This window comes from Mustela putorius, unplaced genomic scaffold (genome assembly GCF_011764305.1).
Source record: "Mustela putorius furo isolate JIRA1106 unplaced genomic scaffold, ASM1176430v1.1 tig00537227_pilon_pilon_pilon, whole genome shotgun sequence".
Taxonomy (NCBI): Eukaryota; Metazoa; Chordata; class Mammalia; order Carnivora; family Mustelidae; genus Mustela; species Mustela putorius.
Genome location: NW_025422368.1, coordinates 517,527 through 539,587, shown reverse-complemented (window position 1 = coordinate 539,587; position 22,061 = coordinate 517,527). Strand labels below are relative to the sequence as shown.

The window sequence follows — 22,061 nt, the reverse complement described above, 5'->3', positions numbered from 1 at the left end:
TTCTCTTAATATACCTTAACAAATATAAATTAGAAAAAAAGACAAATAATTAAACATACACATGAATATAATACATTGTAGTGTAATATAAATTTTCTCATATATATATAAATACACACATTAACCTATATATAAATATATATAAACCTAAATACATATAAATAAGCCTCTATATAAATTAATTTAATCATATAGAAATTAACCTAAATATATACAAACTAAATAAATGTATATATACTAATTACACATCTTAACTAAACATATATGTTAACCTAGATATTTATATATTTACCTGATGCAAGAGAAAGGTATATATTCTCAAATTTATCTATTTGGAAAGGATTTCTCCTGTCTGAAATTTGTGATGACTCGTAATTATATGTTATGACAATACTAAGTTCTTTTTCATCTATTAGTTCTCTTTATTATAATATTTCTCACAATTTTTTCTCTGGAAATTGAATATTTTCTTTGGTTAATATGCATTTTTTACCCATTCCTCCTTAATGGACTCAACTCTGCATGAATAATTTAAATAAAAGAATATGAGTTATTTTAAATGTATTTTTCTATCTTTTATTCTCCCTGTGCAAATACACTATGTTGTTTTGTGGTTTGGAGTATCAGGGAGATTTGCACAATTAGGATATACATTTATATTACAAATCCTGTGATAGGCAATGACTAAGCAGCACTGATTTCCATGAATTTGGTAAAGTGAAATTTTTTCTGCACCTAGAGTACACAATTATTATTATTAATTTTTTCCACTGGCTTTGCTATAGTCAAATGGACAGTTGTTTTCAGTATATATAACAAATACAACAAAGCAAAACTTTGACAAAAACAAACAAAATTTTTTTTATTTGTTTTGTTTAAAGATTTTATTTATTTATTTGACACATAGAGATCACAAGTAAGCAGAGAGAGAGAAAAGAGGAAGCAGGCTCCTTGCAGAGCAGATAGCCTGATGTGGGGCTCGATCCCAGGACTCTGGGATCATGACATGAGCCGAAGGCAGAGGCTTTAACCCACTGAGCCACCCAGGCACCCAAAAACAACATATTTTAATAAAACATATTCTGTATTTTTTTAAATTAACCTATTTGAGGTTCGTGCATGTGTCTACATAATTTGAGTCACTCCTTTATTTTACTTTCCCAAAATTCTTAGTAGAATTGTTGAATACTAACAAAAATTATTGTAGGGAAGTGAACTATGCTACCCCAAAATGTGTCTCTTTGGCATGATCATTAATTTAAGCTAATTGTTTTTGATAAATGGAAGACAGCATGATTATACTTTTACCTCCTTTTTTTTCCCCTTTTACAACCTTTTACCTCCTCCTCAAATGTCTGAAAGAATTTAGATAATGTTCCAAATTTAGATAATGCTCTCTGCTCCAAAAGGGAACCATCACCATAAACAACTACAATGTAATATGAAGTAGGTGTGCATTTAGTGTCATTGTATTGCCTGTAAGGTGAATGTTACTTTATATTGTCTCTGTTCCTTACTGATCTACCACTTGTAGGCTCTCTCTTTGCTTAGAGGACCCCTTTCAATATTTCCTGTAGAGCTGGTTGAGTGTTTGCAAATTCTTTCAGTTTTTGTTTGTCCTGGAAGCTTTTAATCTCTCCTTCTATTTTCAATGATAGCCTAGCTGGATATAGTATTCTTGGCTGCATGTTTTTCTCATTTAGTGCTCTGAAAATATCATGCCAGCTCTTTCTGGCCTGCCAGGTCTCTGTGGATAAGTCAGCTGCCAATCTAATATTTTTACCATTGTATGTTACAGACTTCTTTTCCCGGGCTGCTTTCAGGATTTTCTCTTTGTGACTGAGACTTGTAAATTTTACTATAAAGTGACGGGGTGTGGGCCTATTCTTATTGATTTTGAGGGGCGTTCTCTGAACCTCCTGAATTTTGATGCTCGTTCCCTTTGCCATATTGGGGAAATTTTCCCCAATAATTCTCTCCAGTATACCTTATGCTCCCCTCTCTCTTTCTTCTTCTTCTGGAATCCCAATTATTCTAATGTTGTTTCATCTTATGGTGTCATTTATCTCTCGAATTCTCCCATCGTGTCCAGTAGCTGTTTGTCCCTCTTTTGCTCAGCTTCTTTATTCTCTGTCATTTGGTCTTCTATATCACTAATTCTTTCTTCTGCCTCATTTATCCTAGCATTGAGAGCCTCCATTTTTGATTGCACCTCATTAATAGTTTTTTTTATTTCAACTTGGTTAGATTTTAGTTATTTTATTTCTCCAGAGAGGGCTTTTATATCTCCCGAGAGGGTTTCTCTAATATCTTCCATGCCTTTTTCGAGCCCGGCTAGAACTTTGAGAATTGTCATTCTGAACTATAGATCTGACATATTACCAATGTCTGTATTGATTAGGTCCCTAGCCTTTGGTACTGCCTCTTGTTCTTTTTTTTGTGGTGAATTTTTCTGCCTTGTCATTTTGTCCAGATAAGAGTATATGAAGGAGCAAGTAAAATACTAAAAGGATGGCAACAAGCCCAGGAAAATATGCTTTAACCAAATCAGAAGAGATCCCAAATCGTGAGGGGGGAGAAAGGGGATAAAAAGAGGTTCAAAAAGAAAGAAAGAAAAAAAAAATAAAAGAAAAGAATTTAAAAAAAGAAAACGAATAAAGAAAAATATCAAAAGGAAAAAATATATATATTAGATTAACTAGTTAAAAAATGTTAAAAAAGAAAAGGGTAAAAGTTAAAAAAAATTTTAGCAGAAGAAGAGAAAAAAAATGAAAAAGAAAAAAATTAAATTAACTGCAGCACTAAAAAAATCACAGGAAGAAAAAAAAAAAAAAAACCCTCAGGGAGAAAGCCATGAGTTCTGTGCATTGCTTTCTCCTCCTCCTGAATTCTTCTGCTCTCCTTGGTATTGAAACCACACTCCTTGGTAGGTGAACTTGGTCTTGACTGGATTTCTTGTTGATCTTCTGGGGGAGGGGCCTATTGTAGTGATTCTCAAGTGTCTTTGCCCCAGGCAGAATTGCACCGCCCTTACCGGGGGCTGGGCTGAATAATAGGCTCGGGTTTGCTTTCTGGTGCTTTTGTTCCCTGAGCACTTTCTGTAGAGTTACGGAGGACAGGAATACAAATGGCGGCCTCCTGGTCTCCAGCCCGGAGGAGCCAAGAGCCCGGGGCCCCACTACCCAGTGTGCCCTCAGAGAACAGCGCCCAATTACTCCCATCTGCCGAACCTCTGGCTGCGCTCCGAGCTCACCGAGCCTGCGACCGGTTCAAGGTAAACCCAAGCTGTGATCTTATCGTCAGCTCTGTCTCTGTAGCCGGCTTTCCTGTTCCAATACCCGCAAGCTCTGTGACACTCAGACACCCCTGATCCTTCTGTGACCCTGCGGGACCTGAGGCCAAGCTGACCCCGCATGGGCTTCGCCCCGGTTTAGCCTCTGGAGCAATGTCCCTCAGCAGCACAGACTTTTAAAAGTCCTGATTTTGTGCTCCGTTGTTCACCACTTGCTGGGAGCCGGCCCCTCCCCCCGGGGTCTATCTTCCTGTCGCTTTGGATTCACTTCTCCGCCAGTCCTACCTTTCAGAAAGTGCTTGTTTTTCTGTTTCCAGAATTGCTGTTTTTCTTCTCTTCGATCTGCCGATGGATTTGCAGGTGTTTGCAATCTTTAGATAAGCTATCTAGCTGATCTCCTGCTAGCTGATGTAGTCTCAGCCTGCTACTTCTCCGCCATCTTGAAGTAGGTGTGATAGAGAGGGAGGGACTTAGTAAAGTCTGTTATAATTCTTCTGCATATCCCATTGTTTTCGTGTGGCCCAGCAAACATTTGTTTCCCACTTATTCTTTTTTGTTTTCCTTTGAATTGTCTTCCTTCCCTTTGAAGTCCCAGACCTCCACATACTTCTTTGACCAGAATGGCATAAGATTCAATTGTCTTATATGAGACAATTATTCCCATATTCTCATGGAGCCATCCCATGTACATACATCCCATGTATTTGTAATTAATTTCATTTTCTCCTATTAATCCGTCTCATGTCACTTTAATTCTTAAACCAGCCAAAAGAATCTTGAAAATTAGGGTAACATTTTCCCTCCCTAACATAATATTAACCCTCTCTTTTTAAGTATAAGAATTCTACTTATTTCCATGTCATACCATTCTCTTTTATGTGAAACATGCTAGTCTGTTTCATTATATGCATTATCTGCAGACTTATAAAGGAAATGGTTTGCTAAAGCACTCTGTTATTTTTATTCTTTTGCATTTGTCTTATTAATATTGCTGCATATATATATTCGTTTTTCTTATTTGGGGAAAGATAAAAGTGTTCCATGCTCAAAGTACTTTTCTGAAACATTTTAGGGAATAGCTTTAGTATTTTTAATAGCAATTGAAGACTTACAATCTTCAACTACTGTGTGACAACAAAGTTTTATATAAAAATATATGTTTATATCCTTGTTATAACTCCCATCTTGCTCTATTTTTATTTGAAAAGCTATGGTCCAGGAGTTAGCATACAGTTTCTGTTACCACGTGGATCTAACAGACTGTTCTAGAACTATGGTATTTCAGATTTTAGAAAAGAGATGCTCAGCATTTTTCCACATTATTTACTCAGGAAAATAATTGATGAAGAGGATCAGAGGAAATAAAAGTTACATGTAACTATATATGAATAGAATAGATTACAACATCTGTTAATACAGAACCATTTAAAAAAAACAAAAACAAAAAAAACCCTGTAAACCTTAAAAATGTGAGGTCAAATTCAACTCCCTGAATGGGACTTGTGCACTTAACTTAATTTCCTAGTTTGAAGTCAAGTTAAAATTATAGTCTCCTTACCTTCTGGCATCTACTGAATCTAGTGTCCCCTTATATGCACATGCCAGAGATTTATGTTAAAATAATTAATCATGATTTTACTCTCTTATCATCATATTTTATTTTATAAGCTGAATATTTCCTATCAATGATTTTTGTGGGAGGGACCATGAACATATGGTCCTTTTGTAAAGAATTTCCACATTCCTCAAATTTATACTCACTTTGAAGTTCAGAACTCAAGTATTAATAATATTAATGGACGTCCATCTTCTTTTCCAGATAACTTGCATTTTGTGAAAGCTGTTTGTTATAACTGCTATCATTCAAAGCCTCAAAATCAGTAGTTATACATTAAAATAAAATAAAGTGAGGCAACTAAAAGAACTTGGGGCATCCTCTGATGAAAGTTAAGCAACTATTCTGAAACTCCATATTGCTTTCTATCCACTTATGAAATGCTGCAGCTTTATCATTTTCTATTTACTACTCACTCAAGGCTTCTACTGAAATAAAGTAAAGAGGAAAAAAAAAAGCCTCATCCATAGGATCAAAGTTCCAAAAATACTAATTACTGGCAATAAAAAACACTATTGTAATCTACCTTAAACAAAAGCTGAAGTGAAAGTATCCCAGAAGAGTATCATTAATAATTTAGAATAATGGATGAAATATTTAACAGGATCATCATCAGTTCACCATCCTGGGGCAATACGGAAAAATCCCAAGCTAGATTGTACAAGCGCAAGACATAGCCTTGTTTCCAATTAGCAACAGAAGTAATTTTAGACTTTATTGTAAACTATTTTATACACTGGCACCTGGTAGTGTATTTATTTACAAGTAACAAGCATAACATTTTATCATATTAATAGGTTGAGGTTTCAATTGGATGTTTGGTGAAATTATTTTGATCCTTCTAGTGAACTGAATTTTAGCCATTAAATATATTTTGTGATAATGCCCAAACCTGGAGATGATCCAATTTCCATCATCTGGTAAGTACTTTAAAAAATTATGGCATGTACATGCAATGCAATAAATTAGTCAGATTAAAAAAAAACATGATTGAGTCTTCAAAATATTACACTAAATGAAAGAAGCCATATACAATGTCTACATATTCTGTGATTCTATTTCTATAATTCTGAAAAACACTGAACTATAGGGTTAGAAATCTGATCAATAGTTTTAGGGGCTGATGGTGAGAAGTGATTGACTGGAAAAGTGTCATGATAAAACTGTGTAGGATAATGAAACTATTTTGTATCTTGATTATAATGGTGGTTGCTTGATTATATATGTTTTTCAGAGTTCTTCAAACTATATACTCCCCAAAAGGTGACCTTTTTTTTATAGTTAATTCTATCTCAATAATCTACCAAATACATTTGGATGTGACTTGACTTTTTATTAGACTACTAGTAAAATTAATTATATGTGTGCTGTTCAGTAGGATAGCCACAGGCCACAGTGGATATATACACTAAAACTTAAAGTAATAAACATTAAATTAAAAATTGAATATTCAGTTCCTCAGCTTGGGCCATGGGATGGGTCTTTGCTATTGTGCTAAGATCTAAAATTACCCAAATTAACAGTAATTTATCATCCCAACATTCATCTGGCAGTTACAGGACTTCACTAAACCCTAGAGTTCTAAACTGATTATATCAGACAGATGTTACCAGTAGAAATGTTGTCTAGGTGGGGAGACAGATTCCAGGTGCTTGCCTCTCAAGGGGCAATTCCCTCAAGGACCTACTGATTTTCATGACAAGCTTGTAAACTCCAAGTAAATAACGTACTTGACTGGAACAGATTCATATTTAAATTTAATATACTCCATTTTTTCCTACATTAATCAGTGTATCAGGTATCACGTTTTATATAACCATTCCTGGGGCACCTGGGTGGCTTAGTGGGTTAAGCCTCTGCCTTTGGTTCAGGTCACGATATCAGGGTCCTGGGATCGAGCCCCACATCAGGCTCTCTGCTCAGCTCTCTGTTCTCTCCTCTCTCTCTCTGCCTGCCTCTCTGCATACTTGTGATCTCTATCTGTCAAATAAATAAATAAAATATTTATAAATAAATAAATAGATAAATAACCATTCTCTAATAATTATGAACACAATATGTATATTCAAATTTTGTAGATTACTCTAATATTGATTTCTTTTATTAAAAGGAGACAAACTATATCCTTAATATATTCATTTAATTTGGTGAGTTTTGTTTCTTTTCTTCTTCTTCTTTTTTTTTTTTTTTTTTGGCCTTGTTTTGTATGTGATTCATTGGGCTACAGATACACATAGAAAGGAATTACTTCTAATCTTGGGAAAACAATTTCTTTGTTTTCTCATAGTCAGACATTCATCTGATTTCACATACTCTATTTAGAATTTAAAAAACTAAAACTAATAAATGCTACTAAAAAACTACTAGTTTGCAAGAAAATATGAATGCATGTGATAGCCATGGGTAGACTACTTGAAAGTCTTCATTTTTCAATCTCAACTCCAAACTACTTAGCTATATTGTAACAGTATAGTTGGTTGATCATTCCAGCATTTATTTCCTACTTGACTAAAAGGAGATGGTAAGAGCATTCTTATATTTTGGAGTTGTTTTAACTTTGATGAGAAGATATTTGTACTGTGCATAGCACTTAGTAGTCGTCAATGTACAGTATAATTTGTCAATTTAATTATCACACTATGAAATATAAAGCTAAAGAAACAAACTTGGAGAATTATATAAAACAATTTTGATGCTATGAATCAGGATATATTATTTCTAAAACATTGACTTCTAAAAAAATGATCACAAGAATTTTAACTTTACATCTCTGTCCATGACCCTGGTCACCATACTAATCATTGCCCTCTTAGAAAACTCATAAAGGTAAGTATCAAGAATAATGAGAATAATAAACTGCTGGTGAAGAGATGGTGATGATAATGTAGCTGAAAGTGGTAGACTGATAATGGTCTCCTAAAATAAGGAGACCTAATCTCAGGGACCTGCAAATATTATCCAATTAAAAAAAAAATCTTTGCATATATGATTAAGTTAAAGATCTTAAAATGGAGAGATTATCCAGGTTTATCCACATAGGTTTTAAATGTAACTACAAGTATCCTTATTAAAAGAGAGGCAGAGAATATTTGAGACAGAAAGAAGAGAAAATAATCTAAACACAGAGGTAGAGATTTGATAATGTGACCACAAACCAAAGAACACTAGTTGCCTCCAGAAGTAGGTAGAGGCAAGGAATGGAATTTCCCTAATGTCTCTTGGAGAGACCCAGCTCAGTGGGCCTCTCCCCCTCCCACACAGAGAAGCAAAACAGCAGGATGCTGCATTCACCAAGTATACTGAATAAATTATCCCAATGTACCCCTTTCACTTCTGGTGAAAATAGGACTGGGAAGTATTTTTTTTTCTTTTGTCTTATTGTTTATTTTATTTTATTTTTTATTTTTCCTCTTACAGGTTTTGTTTGGTTTTTATTTCCTTTTCTCACTTCAATTTATTTCTCTTTTATTTTTGTTCAGGACTCTTTTTTCTTTTCTTCTTCTGTTTTTCCTTTTTTTTTCTATTTCTTTGGAATCAGTTTATAGTATTTTTGAGTGTCTGTTGTTGTTTTTGTTGTTGTCATTGTTGTTCTGCTTCCTTTTCTTTTTGGATCAGCCTTCCCCACACATACAACTTTTTTTTCTTTTTCTTTCTTGCTTTTTTCCTAGGATTTTTCAACAAACAAATCAATGCATACCTAGATAATGGCCAAAACTCTCCCCACTGCAAACAAGAAGGAACTCTACAGAGGAGTGACCAGTGGGAGAGAACAGCCAAAACACAACAGCAGAGTGCACACAGCATACACCAGAAACACTTCCCAAAGTGCCAGGCCCTGGACACTGTATGACCTCTCTTTAATTTAGCACTACTCTGAGGTAACAACATTTTATAACATGCAAAAAGATAGAAACTTCGCCAAGATGACAAAATGGAGGAATTCTCCCCTAAAGAAAGTTCAGGAAGATATCACAGCCAGATACTTGCTCAAAGCAGATGCAAGCAATATATCTGAACAAGAATTTAGATCAACAGTCATAAGACTACTAGAAGGACTTGAAAAAAGAATACAAGACATGAGAGAAACCCTTGCTGCAGAGATCTAAAAACTAGTCAGGCTGAAAAAAGCTACAATAGAGATGCAAACAGAGTAGATATAATCACTACAAGGATTAAAGAAGCACAGGAGAACATATGTGATATAGAAGGTAAGATTATGGAAAATAATGAACCTGAAAAGAAGAGGAGAAAGAAAGCTAGTTGATCACTAAGGTAGACATAGGGAACTTGGTGATTCCATAAGCAAAATAATATCCAGATCATAGAAGGGGCAGGAGGTAAAAAGGACTAGAGAGGAGCAGAGACAATCCATAGGAACAGCTAACTTACAGGCACTAAATTTATATTTCATTAATTACTCTGACTGTAAATGGCAACATGTCCTCTTTTACTAGCATGTAAACTGTGTAGACATTGCATGTCCCACTCCCTCCAATATGTTCTTGGTCAGAGCCCATTCAAACCAGGCACAAGCCTGGCAGGGTGCAAGCAGACTTGACAGAGGCCAGTACCACCCTAAGGTGCCTGGAGTCAAGGGAATATAAGCACACATCCCTCAGACTTACCCCTAGCAGTGGGCTGGGAGAAGACAGTTGGACTGATTGCAGGCCCCACCCACCAATGAAAGCTTCTCAGGGGACAGCACAGGGAAATCCCCTTGCAGTTTGGTGCTACTGCATCTCTGACAAACACCTGGTCTGACTAAATTCAGCACAAGGTAGCCCCAGATTGATCCACTAATACCACAGGGAGACAACACTGCCCACAAGAGGCAAAGAGAGCCACTAAGATGATTGGAGTGAAGGAAAAAGTGGCCAACATACAATAGCAAGATACATGGAGCACAGATAGGAGACCCCCCCCCATGCCAGGTTCCAGTGAATAGAGGACAATCCCCTCAGGGCATACAGGATCTCCTCTTCATAAAGCTATTACTGTTAAAAGCAGAAGAAGTAGCAGGCTTCCTGAGGCAGAGGAATATATCCCAGATGAAAGACCAGAAAAAAACTACAGTGAGAGACCTAAGTGAAATGGAGAAAAGTAATATGCCTGATATAAAATTTCAAGTTATGATCATAAAGATACTTACTAGACTTGAGAAAAGAGAGGAGACCCTCAGTGAGATCCTTAACAAAAATATTAAAAGGAAAAAAATCAGAGTTTAAGAACAAAATAAGTGAAATTTAAAAACACTGCATGGAATAAGAAACAGACTAGATTAAGTAAACCAACATTGGTGACCTGAAGGACAGAGTAATGGACAGTAATCAAACTGAGCAGACTGGGGAGAAAAAAAAAATACACACACACACACACACACACACACACACAAAATAAGAATAGACTAAGGGAACTCAGTGACTCCATCAAGTGTGATCACATTCAAATTATAGGCATCTCAGAAGAAGAGAGAAAAGGGAGAAGAAAAATCATTTGAAGAAATAGTAACTGAAAACTTCCTGAATCTGGGGTAGGAAACAGAAATCCACACTTCGGAGGCACAGAGATGCCCCCAAAAATTCAACCCAAGGAGGTCCACACAAGGATGCATACTAATTAAGATTGCAAAAATTAGTGATTAAGAAAGAATTTTAAAGCAAACAAGAGAAAGGAAGACAGTAATATATGAAAGAACCCCTAAAAGGCTATGAGCTGATGATTCAGCAGAAATTTTGCAGGCCAGAATAAAGTGGCATGATATATTCACAGGTCTAAAAGAAAACAAAAACAAGACAAACAAATAAACAAAAAACAGAAAAACCTGCAGTTAAGAATATTCTATCCATCAGTGCTAACATTCAGAATAGAAGAAGAGATAGAGTTTCCCAGACAAAAGCTAAAGGAGTTTATGACAACTCAACTAGCTGTCCAAGAAATGTTAAAGGGGACTCTTTGAGTGGAAAACAAAGACCGTAAGTAAGAGGAAAATAGTAAAAAGGGCAAAAGCAGTAAAAATAAATGTATCTATAAAAATTAGTCAGGGACTCACAAATAAAAGAATGTAATGAATGACACCACATTCCTAAAATGTGAGAGGGAGTTAAGAATGCATTGAAACGTAAGTGACTATCACTTAATATAGACTGCTATATGCAGAAGATGTTACACACAAAGCTAATGGTAAACACAAACTAAAACCCGGTAATAGATATGCAGAAAATAACGAGGATGGAATCCAAGTAGGTAACTAAAGAAAGCCAGCAGAACAGGAGAGAAGAGAAGAAAGGAACAGAGAAGAACTACAAAAACAACCAAAAAACAAGAAACAGAATGGCAATAAGCGAATCTATCAATAATTACAATAAATGTAAATGGATTAAACTCTCCAATCAAATACACAGGTTGATGGAAGGGATTAAAAAGCAAGCCCCAGCTATATGCTGCCCTTAAGAGACTCATTTCACCAAAAAGACACATGCACATTTAAAGTGAGAGTTCGGAGAAATATTTATTATGTAAATGGTTGTGCAAAGAAATCTGGGGTAGCAATACTCATACCAGACAAAATAGACTTTAAAACAAAGACTGTAACAGGACACAAAAGACACTAGATAATTCTAAAAGGAACAATCCAACCAGAAGATATAACAATTGTAGATATTTATGCACTGAAAATGGGAGCAATCAAAACACAAAACAGTGAGTAAGAAACATAAAGGAACTAATCAAGAGTAATACAATAACAGTAGGGGACTTTCACACCCTATTTACGTTATTGGATAGATCATAGTGACAGAAAGTCAACAAGAAAACAGTGGCTTTGATGATGCATTGGACTAGATGATTGCAACAGTTATATTCATAATATTCCATCCTAAAGCAACAGGATATACATTCTCCTAAAGTGCACATTGACTATTCTCCATAATAGATCACAAACTTGGAGAGAAAAATAATATCAACATATTCAAAAAGATCAAAGTCATACCATGCATCTTTTCTGCCATAATGCTATGAAACTAGAAATCAACCACAAAAAAGTCCTGGAAAGAACATAAATACATGGGAGGTTAAATAACATGTTACTAAACAATAAAAGGGGCAAACAAGATAGCACACAGGAAATCAAAAATTTTGGAGATAATGAAAATGAAAACACAGTGGTTCAAACCTCTGAGATACAGCAAAAGTGGTTTTAAAAAGGAATTTTATACCAGCACAAGCCAACATAAAGAAAAAAGAAAAATCTCAAACAACCTGCCATTACTTGTAAAGAAACCAGAAAAAAAGAATAAGTAAAACATAAGTGCAGTGTAAGGAAGGAAATAAAGTTTAGAGCAGAAATAAACAAAACAGAAGCTAAAAGAAAAAAAAAATAGAAACCAGTAGCTAGTTCTTGGAAATAATCAATTAAATTGACAAGCCCTTAGTCACACTCATCAAAAAAAATAAATAAATAAATAAATAAATAAAAGCTGACAACACAGAAATACAAAGAATTTTAAAAGAATATTATGAAAAATTATATACCAAATAATTGGGCAACCTAAATGAAATGAATAAATTTCTATAAACATACACACTATGAAAACTGAAACAGGAAGGAATAGAAAATTTGAACAGACCAATTATGAGCAATAGAATTGAATCAATAATTTGAAAAATTCCAACAAACAGAAGTTCAGGACCAAAGGCTTCACAGGTGAATTCTACCAAACATTTAATGAAAAGTTAAGACCTATTCTTCTCAAACTTTTCCAAGAAATAGAACAGGAAGGAAAGCTTCCAAATTCATTCTATGAGACCAGCATTCTTCCAATACCAACACCAGATACAGGCACTAAAAAAAGAATACCAGAGGCCAATATCTCTGATGAACATAGATGCAAAAACCTCAACACCATATTACCAAATCAAATCCAAAAATACCTTTAAAAAAGTATTCACCATGGTCAAGTGGGATTTATTCCTGAGATGGAAGCACATTTCAGTTTTTGCAAAGCAATCAATGTCATACATCACATCAACAAGGAAAAAAGATAAAAATCAAAGTCATTTCAATAGATGCAAAAAAAGCACTTGACAGAATACAATACTCATTCATAATAAGCCCCTCAACAAAATAGATGTAGAATGAACATACCTCAAAAAAATAAAGGCCCTATACAAAAACCCAATACTAACATGACACTCAATGGGAAAAAACTGAGAGCTTTTCCCCAAAGGTCAAAAACATGACAAGGATATCCACTCTCACCACATTTATTCTACATAGTACTAGATGTCCTAACCACAGCAATCAGACAAGAAAAAGGAATAAATGTCACATAAATTGGTGAAGAAGTAAAACTCACTCTTTGCAAATGACATGATACTGTATAGAGAAATCCCCAAAAACACCAAAACTACTAGAACCGATACATGAATTCACTAAGATCACATGTTATGGAATCAATGTACTAAAATCTGTCATATTTCTATATACCAATATTGAAGCAACAGAAAGAGAAATTAAGAAAACAAACTCATTTACAACTACCCTAAAAATAAGATACTAAGGAACAAACTTAAAGAGGTGAAAGACCTGTACTCAGAAAACTATTAAAGCCTGATGAAAGAAATTGAAGAGGACAAAAACAAATGGCAAGATACTCCATCCTGTTGGGTTGGAAGACGAAATATTGTTAAAACCTCTATGCTACCCAAAGCAATCTACACATTTAAAGCAGTCTCTATCAAAATACCAACTGCATTTTTCATAAAATTAGGAAAAAAGCTTAAAATTTGTATGAAACCACAAAAAAACAAATAGCCAAAGGAATCTAGAAAAGGAAAAAAAATGGAGTTATCTCAATTCCAGACTTCAAGTTATATTACAAAGCTATAATAATCAAAACAATATGGTACTGGCAGGAAAGTAGACTCACAGAGCAATGGAAGACAATAAAAAGTCCAGAAATAAACCCATGATTAAATTACTCTTTGACAAAGGAGGCAAAAGTATGCAATCTTTTCTACCAATGTGGTTGTGAAAACTGGAAAACTATATGCAAAAGAATGAAACTGGATGACTTTCTTACACCAAACAAAAATAATGGATTTTCTTACCAAAAAAAGAAAAGTTTAAAGACCTGAATGTGACACCTGAAAGCATAAAAAAATCCTGGAAGAGAGCACAGGAAGTAACTGACATTGGCTATAGCAACATTTTTCCTGATATGTTTCTTGAGGCAAGGAAACAAAAGCAAAAGCAAAACAAAACAAAACAAAACAAAACTATTGAGACTTCATCAAAATAAAAAGTTTTTGTACAGCAAAGGAAACAATCAACAAACTAAAGACAAACTACCAAAAGGGAAAAGATATTTTCAAATGACCTATCTAATAAAGGGTTAGTATGGAGAGTATACACAGAAATTATACAACTCAACACTTAAAAAACAAACAATACAATTAACAAATGGGTGGAAGATCTGAGTAGACATTTCTCCGAAGAACATATCCACATGGCATTAGACACATGAAAAGATGCTCAACATCACTCATCATTACAGAAATGCAAATCAGGATGGATCTAGAATGAATAATGCTGAGCAAAATAAGTCAGTCAGTGGAGAACAAATAACACTTGATATCATGCACACGTGGAATTTAAGCAAAAACAAACTAAACAAAACGAACAAAACAGTAAACAAAAGAGAGAGAGAGAGAGACATACCAAAAAACTGACACTTAACTATCAAAAACAAAATGACAGAAACCTGAGGGGAGGGGTGAAATTGGTGAAGGGGAATAAGATCACACTTATTTTAAAGAATATTGTGTTAATGTATAGAATTGATGAATCACTGTATTTTATACCTGAAACTAATATAGGCCTGTATGTAGATTACATTGATTTAAATTTTTAAAAATATACTTAGAGTCAATTTAAAGAAGAAAAAGAAGAGAAAAAGAAAAAAGAAAAAAAGAATTTTCAATCAATATTCTTGAAACTTAAAGAAAGACCACAGAATTTTCCAAATTAAAGGAGACTAAAACATTACAGTAATTAAATTAACATGTAATTCTAAATTGTATTTTTTTTTGCATAAAGGAAATTTTTAGTCGCTGATGAAACTTAAATAGCATTGGAGAAGTACATGTTAATAATATGGCATTATTAATGTCCTAACTCTAATGGTTATAGCATGCTTATCTAGTAGAATATTCTTTTTTGTTATAAACACATACTATTATATTGAACAGCAGATGGATCATCAAATGGTGTAATAAAAGATCCTCATGGTTATTTGTTGGTTTTCTTTTTTATATTTTATATTGTTTCTAAATTAAAAAAAAATGAAACATTTAAGTACTGCCCTATACCTCCAATTTGGGGCATATGCCACAAGTTAATGAAATCTTCCCAACATTGATTGAGGAAGCAAGAGAAAGGTTTCCTTTTTGAATAAACCCTCTTAATGTGTACAAATGGTCATAGTGTCCCAGGGTACTGGAATATCTGAAATTCTTGTTGGGCTTAAGTATAGAGTTTAAATTATTTCTTATTCTCTTTTGGGGGATTATCTGTTTTGTAGCTAAAGAAATTCACTATGTGCTTAAAGCAATTCATAGTAATTTTTATGTCCTTCCTACTTTGGTTTGTTGTTGTTTTTCTATTTTTTTACATAACTGGTATTCCTCTTGACACTAATCTCCAGGGGACAATTCTTTTTCTTTCCTTTTTTTTTTTTTAATTTTAATTAACCCCCTGTGTCTTTTATGTGCAAAATGATAAAACTGTGACTTTTTGCTAATGCATGATTTGAAGCCAGAATTTCTTGTTACAAAATTTGGGTTCCTTTCATATGAGGGATTTCCCAAAATCCATTTTCATTTAGAGCATTATATTTTCACTTACAATTTTTATGGAAACTGTTTCCTTCATTTTAAATATAAGAAGATGTAAAATGAATCTTACCTAACCAGGAAGAAGATTCTAATTGAATTATTTGTAATATCTGGGTCATCATTGTAATGAGTGTAAGAGAAAGTGAAAGATATTAACAGATGCATATCATGTACAGAATGCATATTATTCTTTAGACTCCTAGAGAAAAGCTTTGGAATGAACTTTCCTCTTAAATTGTTGAATTTTTTTATAAGAGAGAGAATGTTCATCCTTTATTTTTTTATTTTTTTTAATCATTTTTTTAAGATTTATTTATTTATTTATTTGACAGAGAGAAATCACAAGTAGGCAGAGAGGCAGGCAGAGAGAGAAAGAGAGGGAGGAGGAAGCAGGCTCCCCTCCAAGCAGGGAGCCTGATGCAGAGCTTGATCACAGGATCCTGAGATCATGACCTGAGCCGAAGGCAGAGGCTATAACCCACGGAGTCACCCAGGCGCCCCTCATCATTTATTTTTGACCCATTTCTACCATATTCCCATAGGAGGAAAATTATACCAATGTCTCCTATTTATGGTAAGTCACTTATAGTTTGCAATAAATATCTGGATCATAAATGAAAGCAATACCTCAAGTATAAGTCAGGTAGTAGCCACTGACTTTTGAACTGTAATATATTTTTATATTTTTATGTAGATTCAATCATCAAAACTTCACGATCAAATGCAGCTGATATGAGAACACTGATGTGTTAGAAATCAAAGAAAAATAACATTAAGTGAAATAAGACAAAAAAACAATGGGGAATTACTACATTGTGGAAAAATAAATAATGGTATATATCATGAAATTTCAATCATAGAGAAATGTATAACTCATTGTCTCTATATTTCACATATATTTAAGCATTATTTTTGAATAAACATTATGAATTGACATTAGTTTAATTCTTTAGATGTTATAAGAACTTTTCAAAAATTTTTAAGCTGTACATAGAAAACACATTTAAAGTCAAGCTTATGTTTTATTTAAACACTTTAACAGATCTCAGCTCTTTTGGAAATAATCAGCTAAAATTCATATTATCTTTTAAGTTCAAATAGAGAAAAGGAAAAATTTAATAGTGTAACATAGCTTTTACTTAAATGGAACAATAAGTTCGAGGCTGCCTAGGTTGACCTATGTTATAATTTTAAGTATTATCCGTCTTATTAAGTTGGATCAACCTTTTAACTTATTTACATTTTTACTATGCCTTTTTTCTATAGCTTTTAAAAAAAATCTTATTTCCACTTCTGGAGTTGTTTTCCTACATCTATTCCATAAGACTCAAATCTGAAATGAAGAATCAGTCAAGAGAGATGGAGTACATTCTCCTAGGATTGACCGATGACCCACAACTGCAAATTGTGATTTTCATATTTCTCTTTATAAACTATGTATTGAGTATGATGGGGAATTTAACCATCATTCTTCTTACATTGCTAGATCCCCGCCTCAAGACTCCCATGTATTTTTTCCTCCGAAATTTCTCATTCATGGAAGCTTCCTTGACAACAGTCTGTATTCCCAGATACCTGATAAGCATCGTGACTAAAAACAAAATAATTACCTACAATGGTTGTGCATCTCAGTTATTCTTTTTCCTCTTATTAGAAATTACAGAATTTTACTTACTGGCTGCCATGTCTTTTGACCGGTATGTAGCAATCTGCAAACCCCTCCATTACCCCATCATTATGAACAACAAAGTGTGTTACCAACTTCTATTCAGTTCATGGACGGTTGGCTTTCTGCTTTCATTTGTACCACTGGCTGTGGGACTAACACTGGATTTCTGTCCTTCCAGAGGAATTGATCATTTCATGTGTGATATTTCCCCTATACTGCAGCTTTCCTGCACTGACGCTCATTTCTTGGAATTGCTTGCATTTGTCTTAGCTATTGTAACACTCATGGTCACTTTGCTTTTAGTGACTCTTTCTTACACATATATTATCAAGACCATTCTAAAAATCCCCTCTGCTCAGAAAAGAACAAAGGCTTTTTCTACTTGTTCTTCTCATATGATTGTAGTCTCCCTTACTTATGGTAGCTGTATCTTTAATTACATAAAACCAACAGCGAAGGAAAGGGTGACTTTATCTAAAGGTGTAACTGTTATTTACACCTCAGTTGCCCCTTTATTAAACCCTTTCATTTACACTCTCAGAAACCAGCAAGTGAAACAAGCCTTCAAGGACACACTCCAAAAGATTTTCTCTTTTTTCAAAAAATGAAGAGGAAATTTAATTTAAAAAAATCTTAGATAAAAAGTAAATAAAATTTTTGACTTAAAAGTTTACTTATTCTGTCCTTCAATTAGTTCACCTCATAATATTTTTTCACCTCACAATATTTTAACCAAACTTTTCAACGAAGAGCATCCTTTCCTTCCTACTTCTCTTTATTGTCATAATTCCTTTCAGAGATCAAGGTGAGTCATCTATTAGGTTATCAACACAAATATGAAATTTATTTTATTCTCCACAACATGGTACTGACCTCCTCAAAAAAAAAAAACAATTTTAAATTGATATATATCACAAGATTTTAATAGAATTTTACAGATATCAATATAGCAACATGTACTACCACTGTGACTTTAAGAAGCACTTCAAATATAAGTCAGTTGTTTTCAACAAGTAAAGAAAAAGGCATACTTCAAGTTATAAAAAGCACGTATGTTCTAAAATGGAGCAGGATTTCATCTGGTAGGTCTATTATAGATCTGAAAATTTGGAGTGAATAAGAATCACACCTGTTTGTATTACTTCAAAACAAAGTCAAGGTTCTCATTTCTAAAATGTCTCTTCAATACACCTGTAGTACAGTGTAGAAATGTGGACTCTAGCTAATTGTAATATAGGTGGCTTCCATAACAGTTTCCTTTTTTAATATCAAAACCTATGTGAGCAGATTTTTATTTTATAAACATTGCTATGTTAAATGTATTGTGGATGGGTATTTGGGTATTGGAATCTGAGAGACAAGTTGGAGGACTAATGTTTTAAACTAAGTGAGTTATTTGAGAGTTGAAATGCAATAGTGTGAATGAATTTGAAGCTCCAGGTGATGGCTCCAGAGAAATTTAGGAACACAAACTGAAAGGAATGGTTGAACATTTGGATATATGGGATATATGGGATAAATGGAAGAGATTTTTAAAAATGAGTTACATTGTCTTTCAACGTCCTTTCTGCCAACTCCTGTGTGGACTCACTCATATTTTTATGCTATTAAAGAAGGGAGTGTTACTGGTATGCCCTCAGATAAAAACAAAGTATAAGCCTACAAAGAAAACCGTGAAATATAATGAGTTCCATATTGATATAATATGCCATCAGAGAAATATGAGTGAAAAAAAAAATCATTTTGGTATTTAATGCAGTAACTTCTATCCATGTGGCCCTAAGGGAAAAAAGAAATAAGTTCAGGTTTGTATTCTGATTTATATTACTTCTTTAAATCAGCACTGTTAGCCATATTCTTTCTGATGGCAATTACAAGGAAAGAAGTTCATGTTATTATATTCAAGGCCCTCAAAGCCTTCCATTAAGCTCTTTAAAAACTACTAGACCCTTATTAGATTTGGATTATGAGTATTTTTCTTATTCTTTGGATTGTCACTTCACTTTTCTGGTAGTGTCCTTTGGTCACAAAAGTTTTAATTCTAATAAAGTCAAGTTTTTCTATTTTTTATTTGGTTGCTTGTGTTTTCAGGGGCATATGTAAAAGAACCATTACTTAATCCAAAGTAGCAAGATGTATACCTACCATTTATTCTAAGAAATTTATAATTTTATATCTTACATTTAGGTCTTTAGATTCTCCTGGGTCAATGTTTGTGTATGGTTTGAGGTAAAGATTCAAGTCACAATTTGCATGTAAATAGTTATCACAACAAGATTTGTTGGAAAGGCTATTATTTCCCCATTAAACAACACCCTTGTTAAAAATCAATTGACCACTAATGCACAAATCTATTACTTCGAGGTAAAACTCAGTTGCTATACCAGTATCACATTGTCCTGATCACTGTATCTTTATATTAATTTTTGAAATTGGAAAGTATGATTCTTTCAATTTTGCTCCTCTTTTTCAATATTGTTTTGGCTATCAAGGTCCCTTGCAATTCCATATGAATTTTAGGATTAGATTGTTTATTGATGCAAAAAGAACAGTTGAAAATTTAATAAGGATTACATTGAATCAGATCACTTTGGGAACTGTTATCATCTTAATTAACAATGTCAAGTGTACTACCCAATAACATGGAATGTCTTTATTTATTTAGGACTTCTTTTTTTTTTTTTTAAGTTGTGGGTTTTTTTTTTTTTTTTTTTTGGTACAAGTGTTGTACTTTCATGGTTAAATTTACATAAATAACTCCTACAACTGAACAATAAAGAAGACCAACACTCAAGAAAATATAGACAAAGGGCTTGAAGAAGATATAGAAACAGACAAAAAGCACTTGAAAAGATTCTCGAGAATGGTAGTCTTTAGGAAAATGTAATTCAAAACTACAATGACATACCACTTCACAGCTACTAGGACAGTTAAGTATGTGTATGTGTGTGTGACCATGTGGGTGTGAGTACATATATGTTCGTTATATATAACACAAAAAACAACAAGTGTTATTGTATATAATAACAAGTGATGATGTACAGAATTACAAATCCCATATGCTGCTGGTTGGAATGTAAAACATACAGCCACTTGGAAAAGTTTGGCAGCTCATCAAGAAGGTAAACGCAGAGTTACCATATAACCTAGAAATTCTAAGAATTGAAAACATATGTTCATGCAAATATTTCAATGCACATTTTCACAGAGGATCAGGCATTAAGAGCCAAATATCAGAAACAACACATGTAACCTTTAAGTGATGAATGGATAGACAAAATGTGGTATAGGTATATTTCACTTTATTGTGCTTTGCTTTGTTGTATTTTGCATACACTACATTTCTCACAAGTTGAACATTTGTGACAATCCTGCATCAAGCAATTCTAATTGGCTATTTTTCCAACAGCATTTGTTCCTTTCTGCATCACATTTTGGTAATCTCACAATATTTCAAGATTTTTCATTATGATATATTTATTATGGTGGAGAAAGTTTTAGTGGTATAGATAGAATACCAAACCAGCCACAATATTCCCTTAAACCAAAGCTTACCACAGAGGAAGGCCCTAATTTTCTTCAATTCTGTGAAGGCAGGAAGAAGTGAGGAAGCTACAGAGGAAAAAAAAGTCTGAAGTGAGAAGAGATTGGCTCATGAGGTTTAGGGAAAGAAGCCATCTCCATAACATTAAAGTATGCAGTGAAGCAGCAAGCACTGATGTAGTACCTGAAGTGAGTTATCCAGAAGACCTAGCTAAGATAATTAATAACAGCGACAATACTAAACCACACTCTTCCAATGCAGATGAAAAAGACTTATAGTTGATGAAGATGCCATCTAGGCTGTTTATTCCTAGAAAAGAGGAGCTAATGAGTTGACTTCAAAGGATCAAAGTCTAGCCTGACTCTCTTATTAAGGTTAAGGCAATGCTCATTCATCATTCTGAAAGACCTAGGCCTAAGAATTATGCTAACTCTACTCTGCCTGTGCTCTATAAATAGAATAACAAAGTCTGGATGACAGCACCTTTGTTTACAGTATGGTTTACTAAATATTTTAATCCACTGTTGAGACCTGCTCCTCAGTTAAAGATTCTTTTCAAAATATTGCTGCTCATTGACAATGCACTTGGCCATTCGAGTTCTGATGGAGAGGTACAATATGGATAATGTTTTCATGACTGCTAACACAGCAATCATTCTGAAGCCCTTGGATCAAGGGGTAATTCTGACTTTCAAGTCTTATAATTTTAAAAATACACTTCATAAGGCTAGAGATGCCATGGATTCTGATTTCTCTAATGGATCTGGGCAAAATAAATGGAAATTTTTCTGGAAAGGCTTTACCACTCTAGGTGCCACTAAGAATATTCATGATTCATTGCAAGGGGCCAAAAGAGTCAACATGAACAGGAGTTTAGAAGAAGTTGACTGAAACTTATAGTATTTATAAATATCAGTTATTTTTCTGTGTAGAAACAATTGAACTCTGGATTTTGGTCAGAATCATTTCTATTATACCAGTGAGAATGAATCTTGGAAGAAATTCAAAGTCTGATTTACTTATTTCTGTGATTGGGGTTCTTCTCATA

At 33.8% G+C, this 22,061-nt stretch overlaps 1 protein-coding gene across 1 annotated transcript; it reads left to right on the top strand.

The window, feature by feature from the left end:
- Positions 1 to 17,105: 17,105 nt before the first annotated feature.
- Positions 17,106 to 18,077, top strand: LOC123390025 (olfactory receptor 6C6-like). Its single transcript, XM_045073247.1, has one exon. The coding sequence runs from the start codon at positions 17,139 to 17,141 to the stop codon at positions 18,075 to 18,077; it is 939 nt and encodes a 312-aa protein (XP_044929182.1). The 5' UTR covers positions 17,106 to 17,138.
- Positions 18,078 to 22,061: the final 3,984 nt, after the last annotated feature.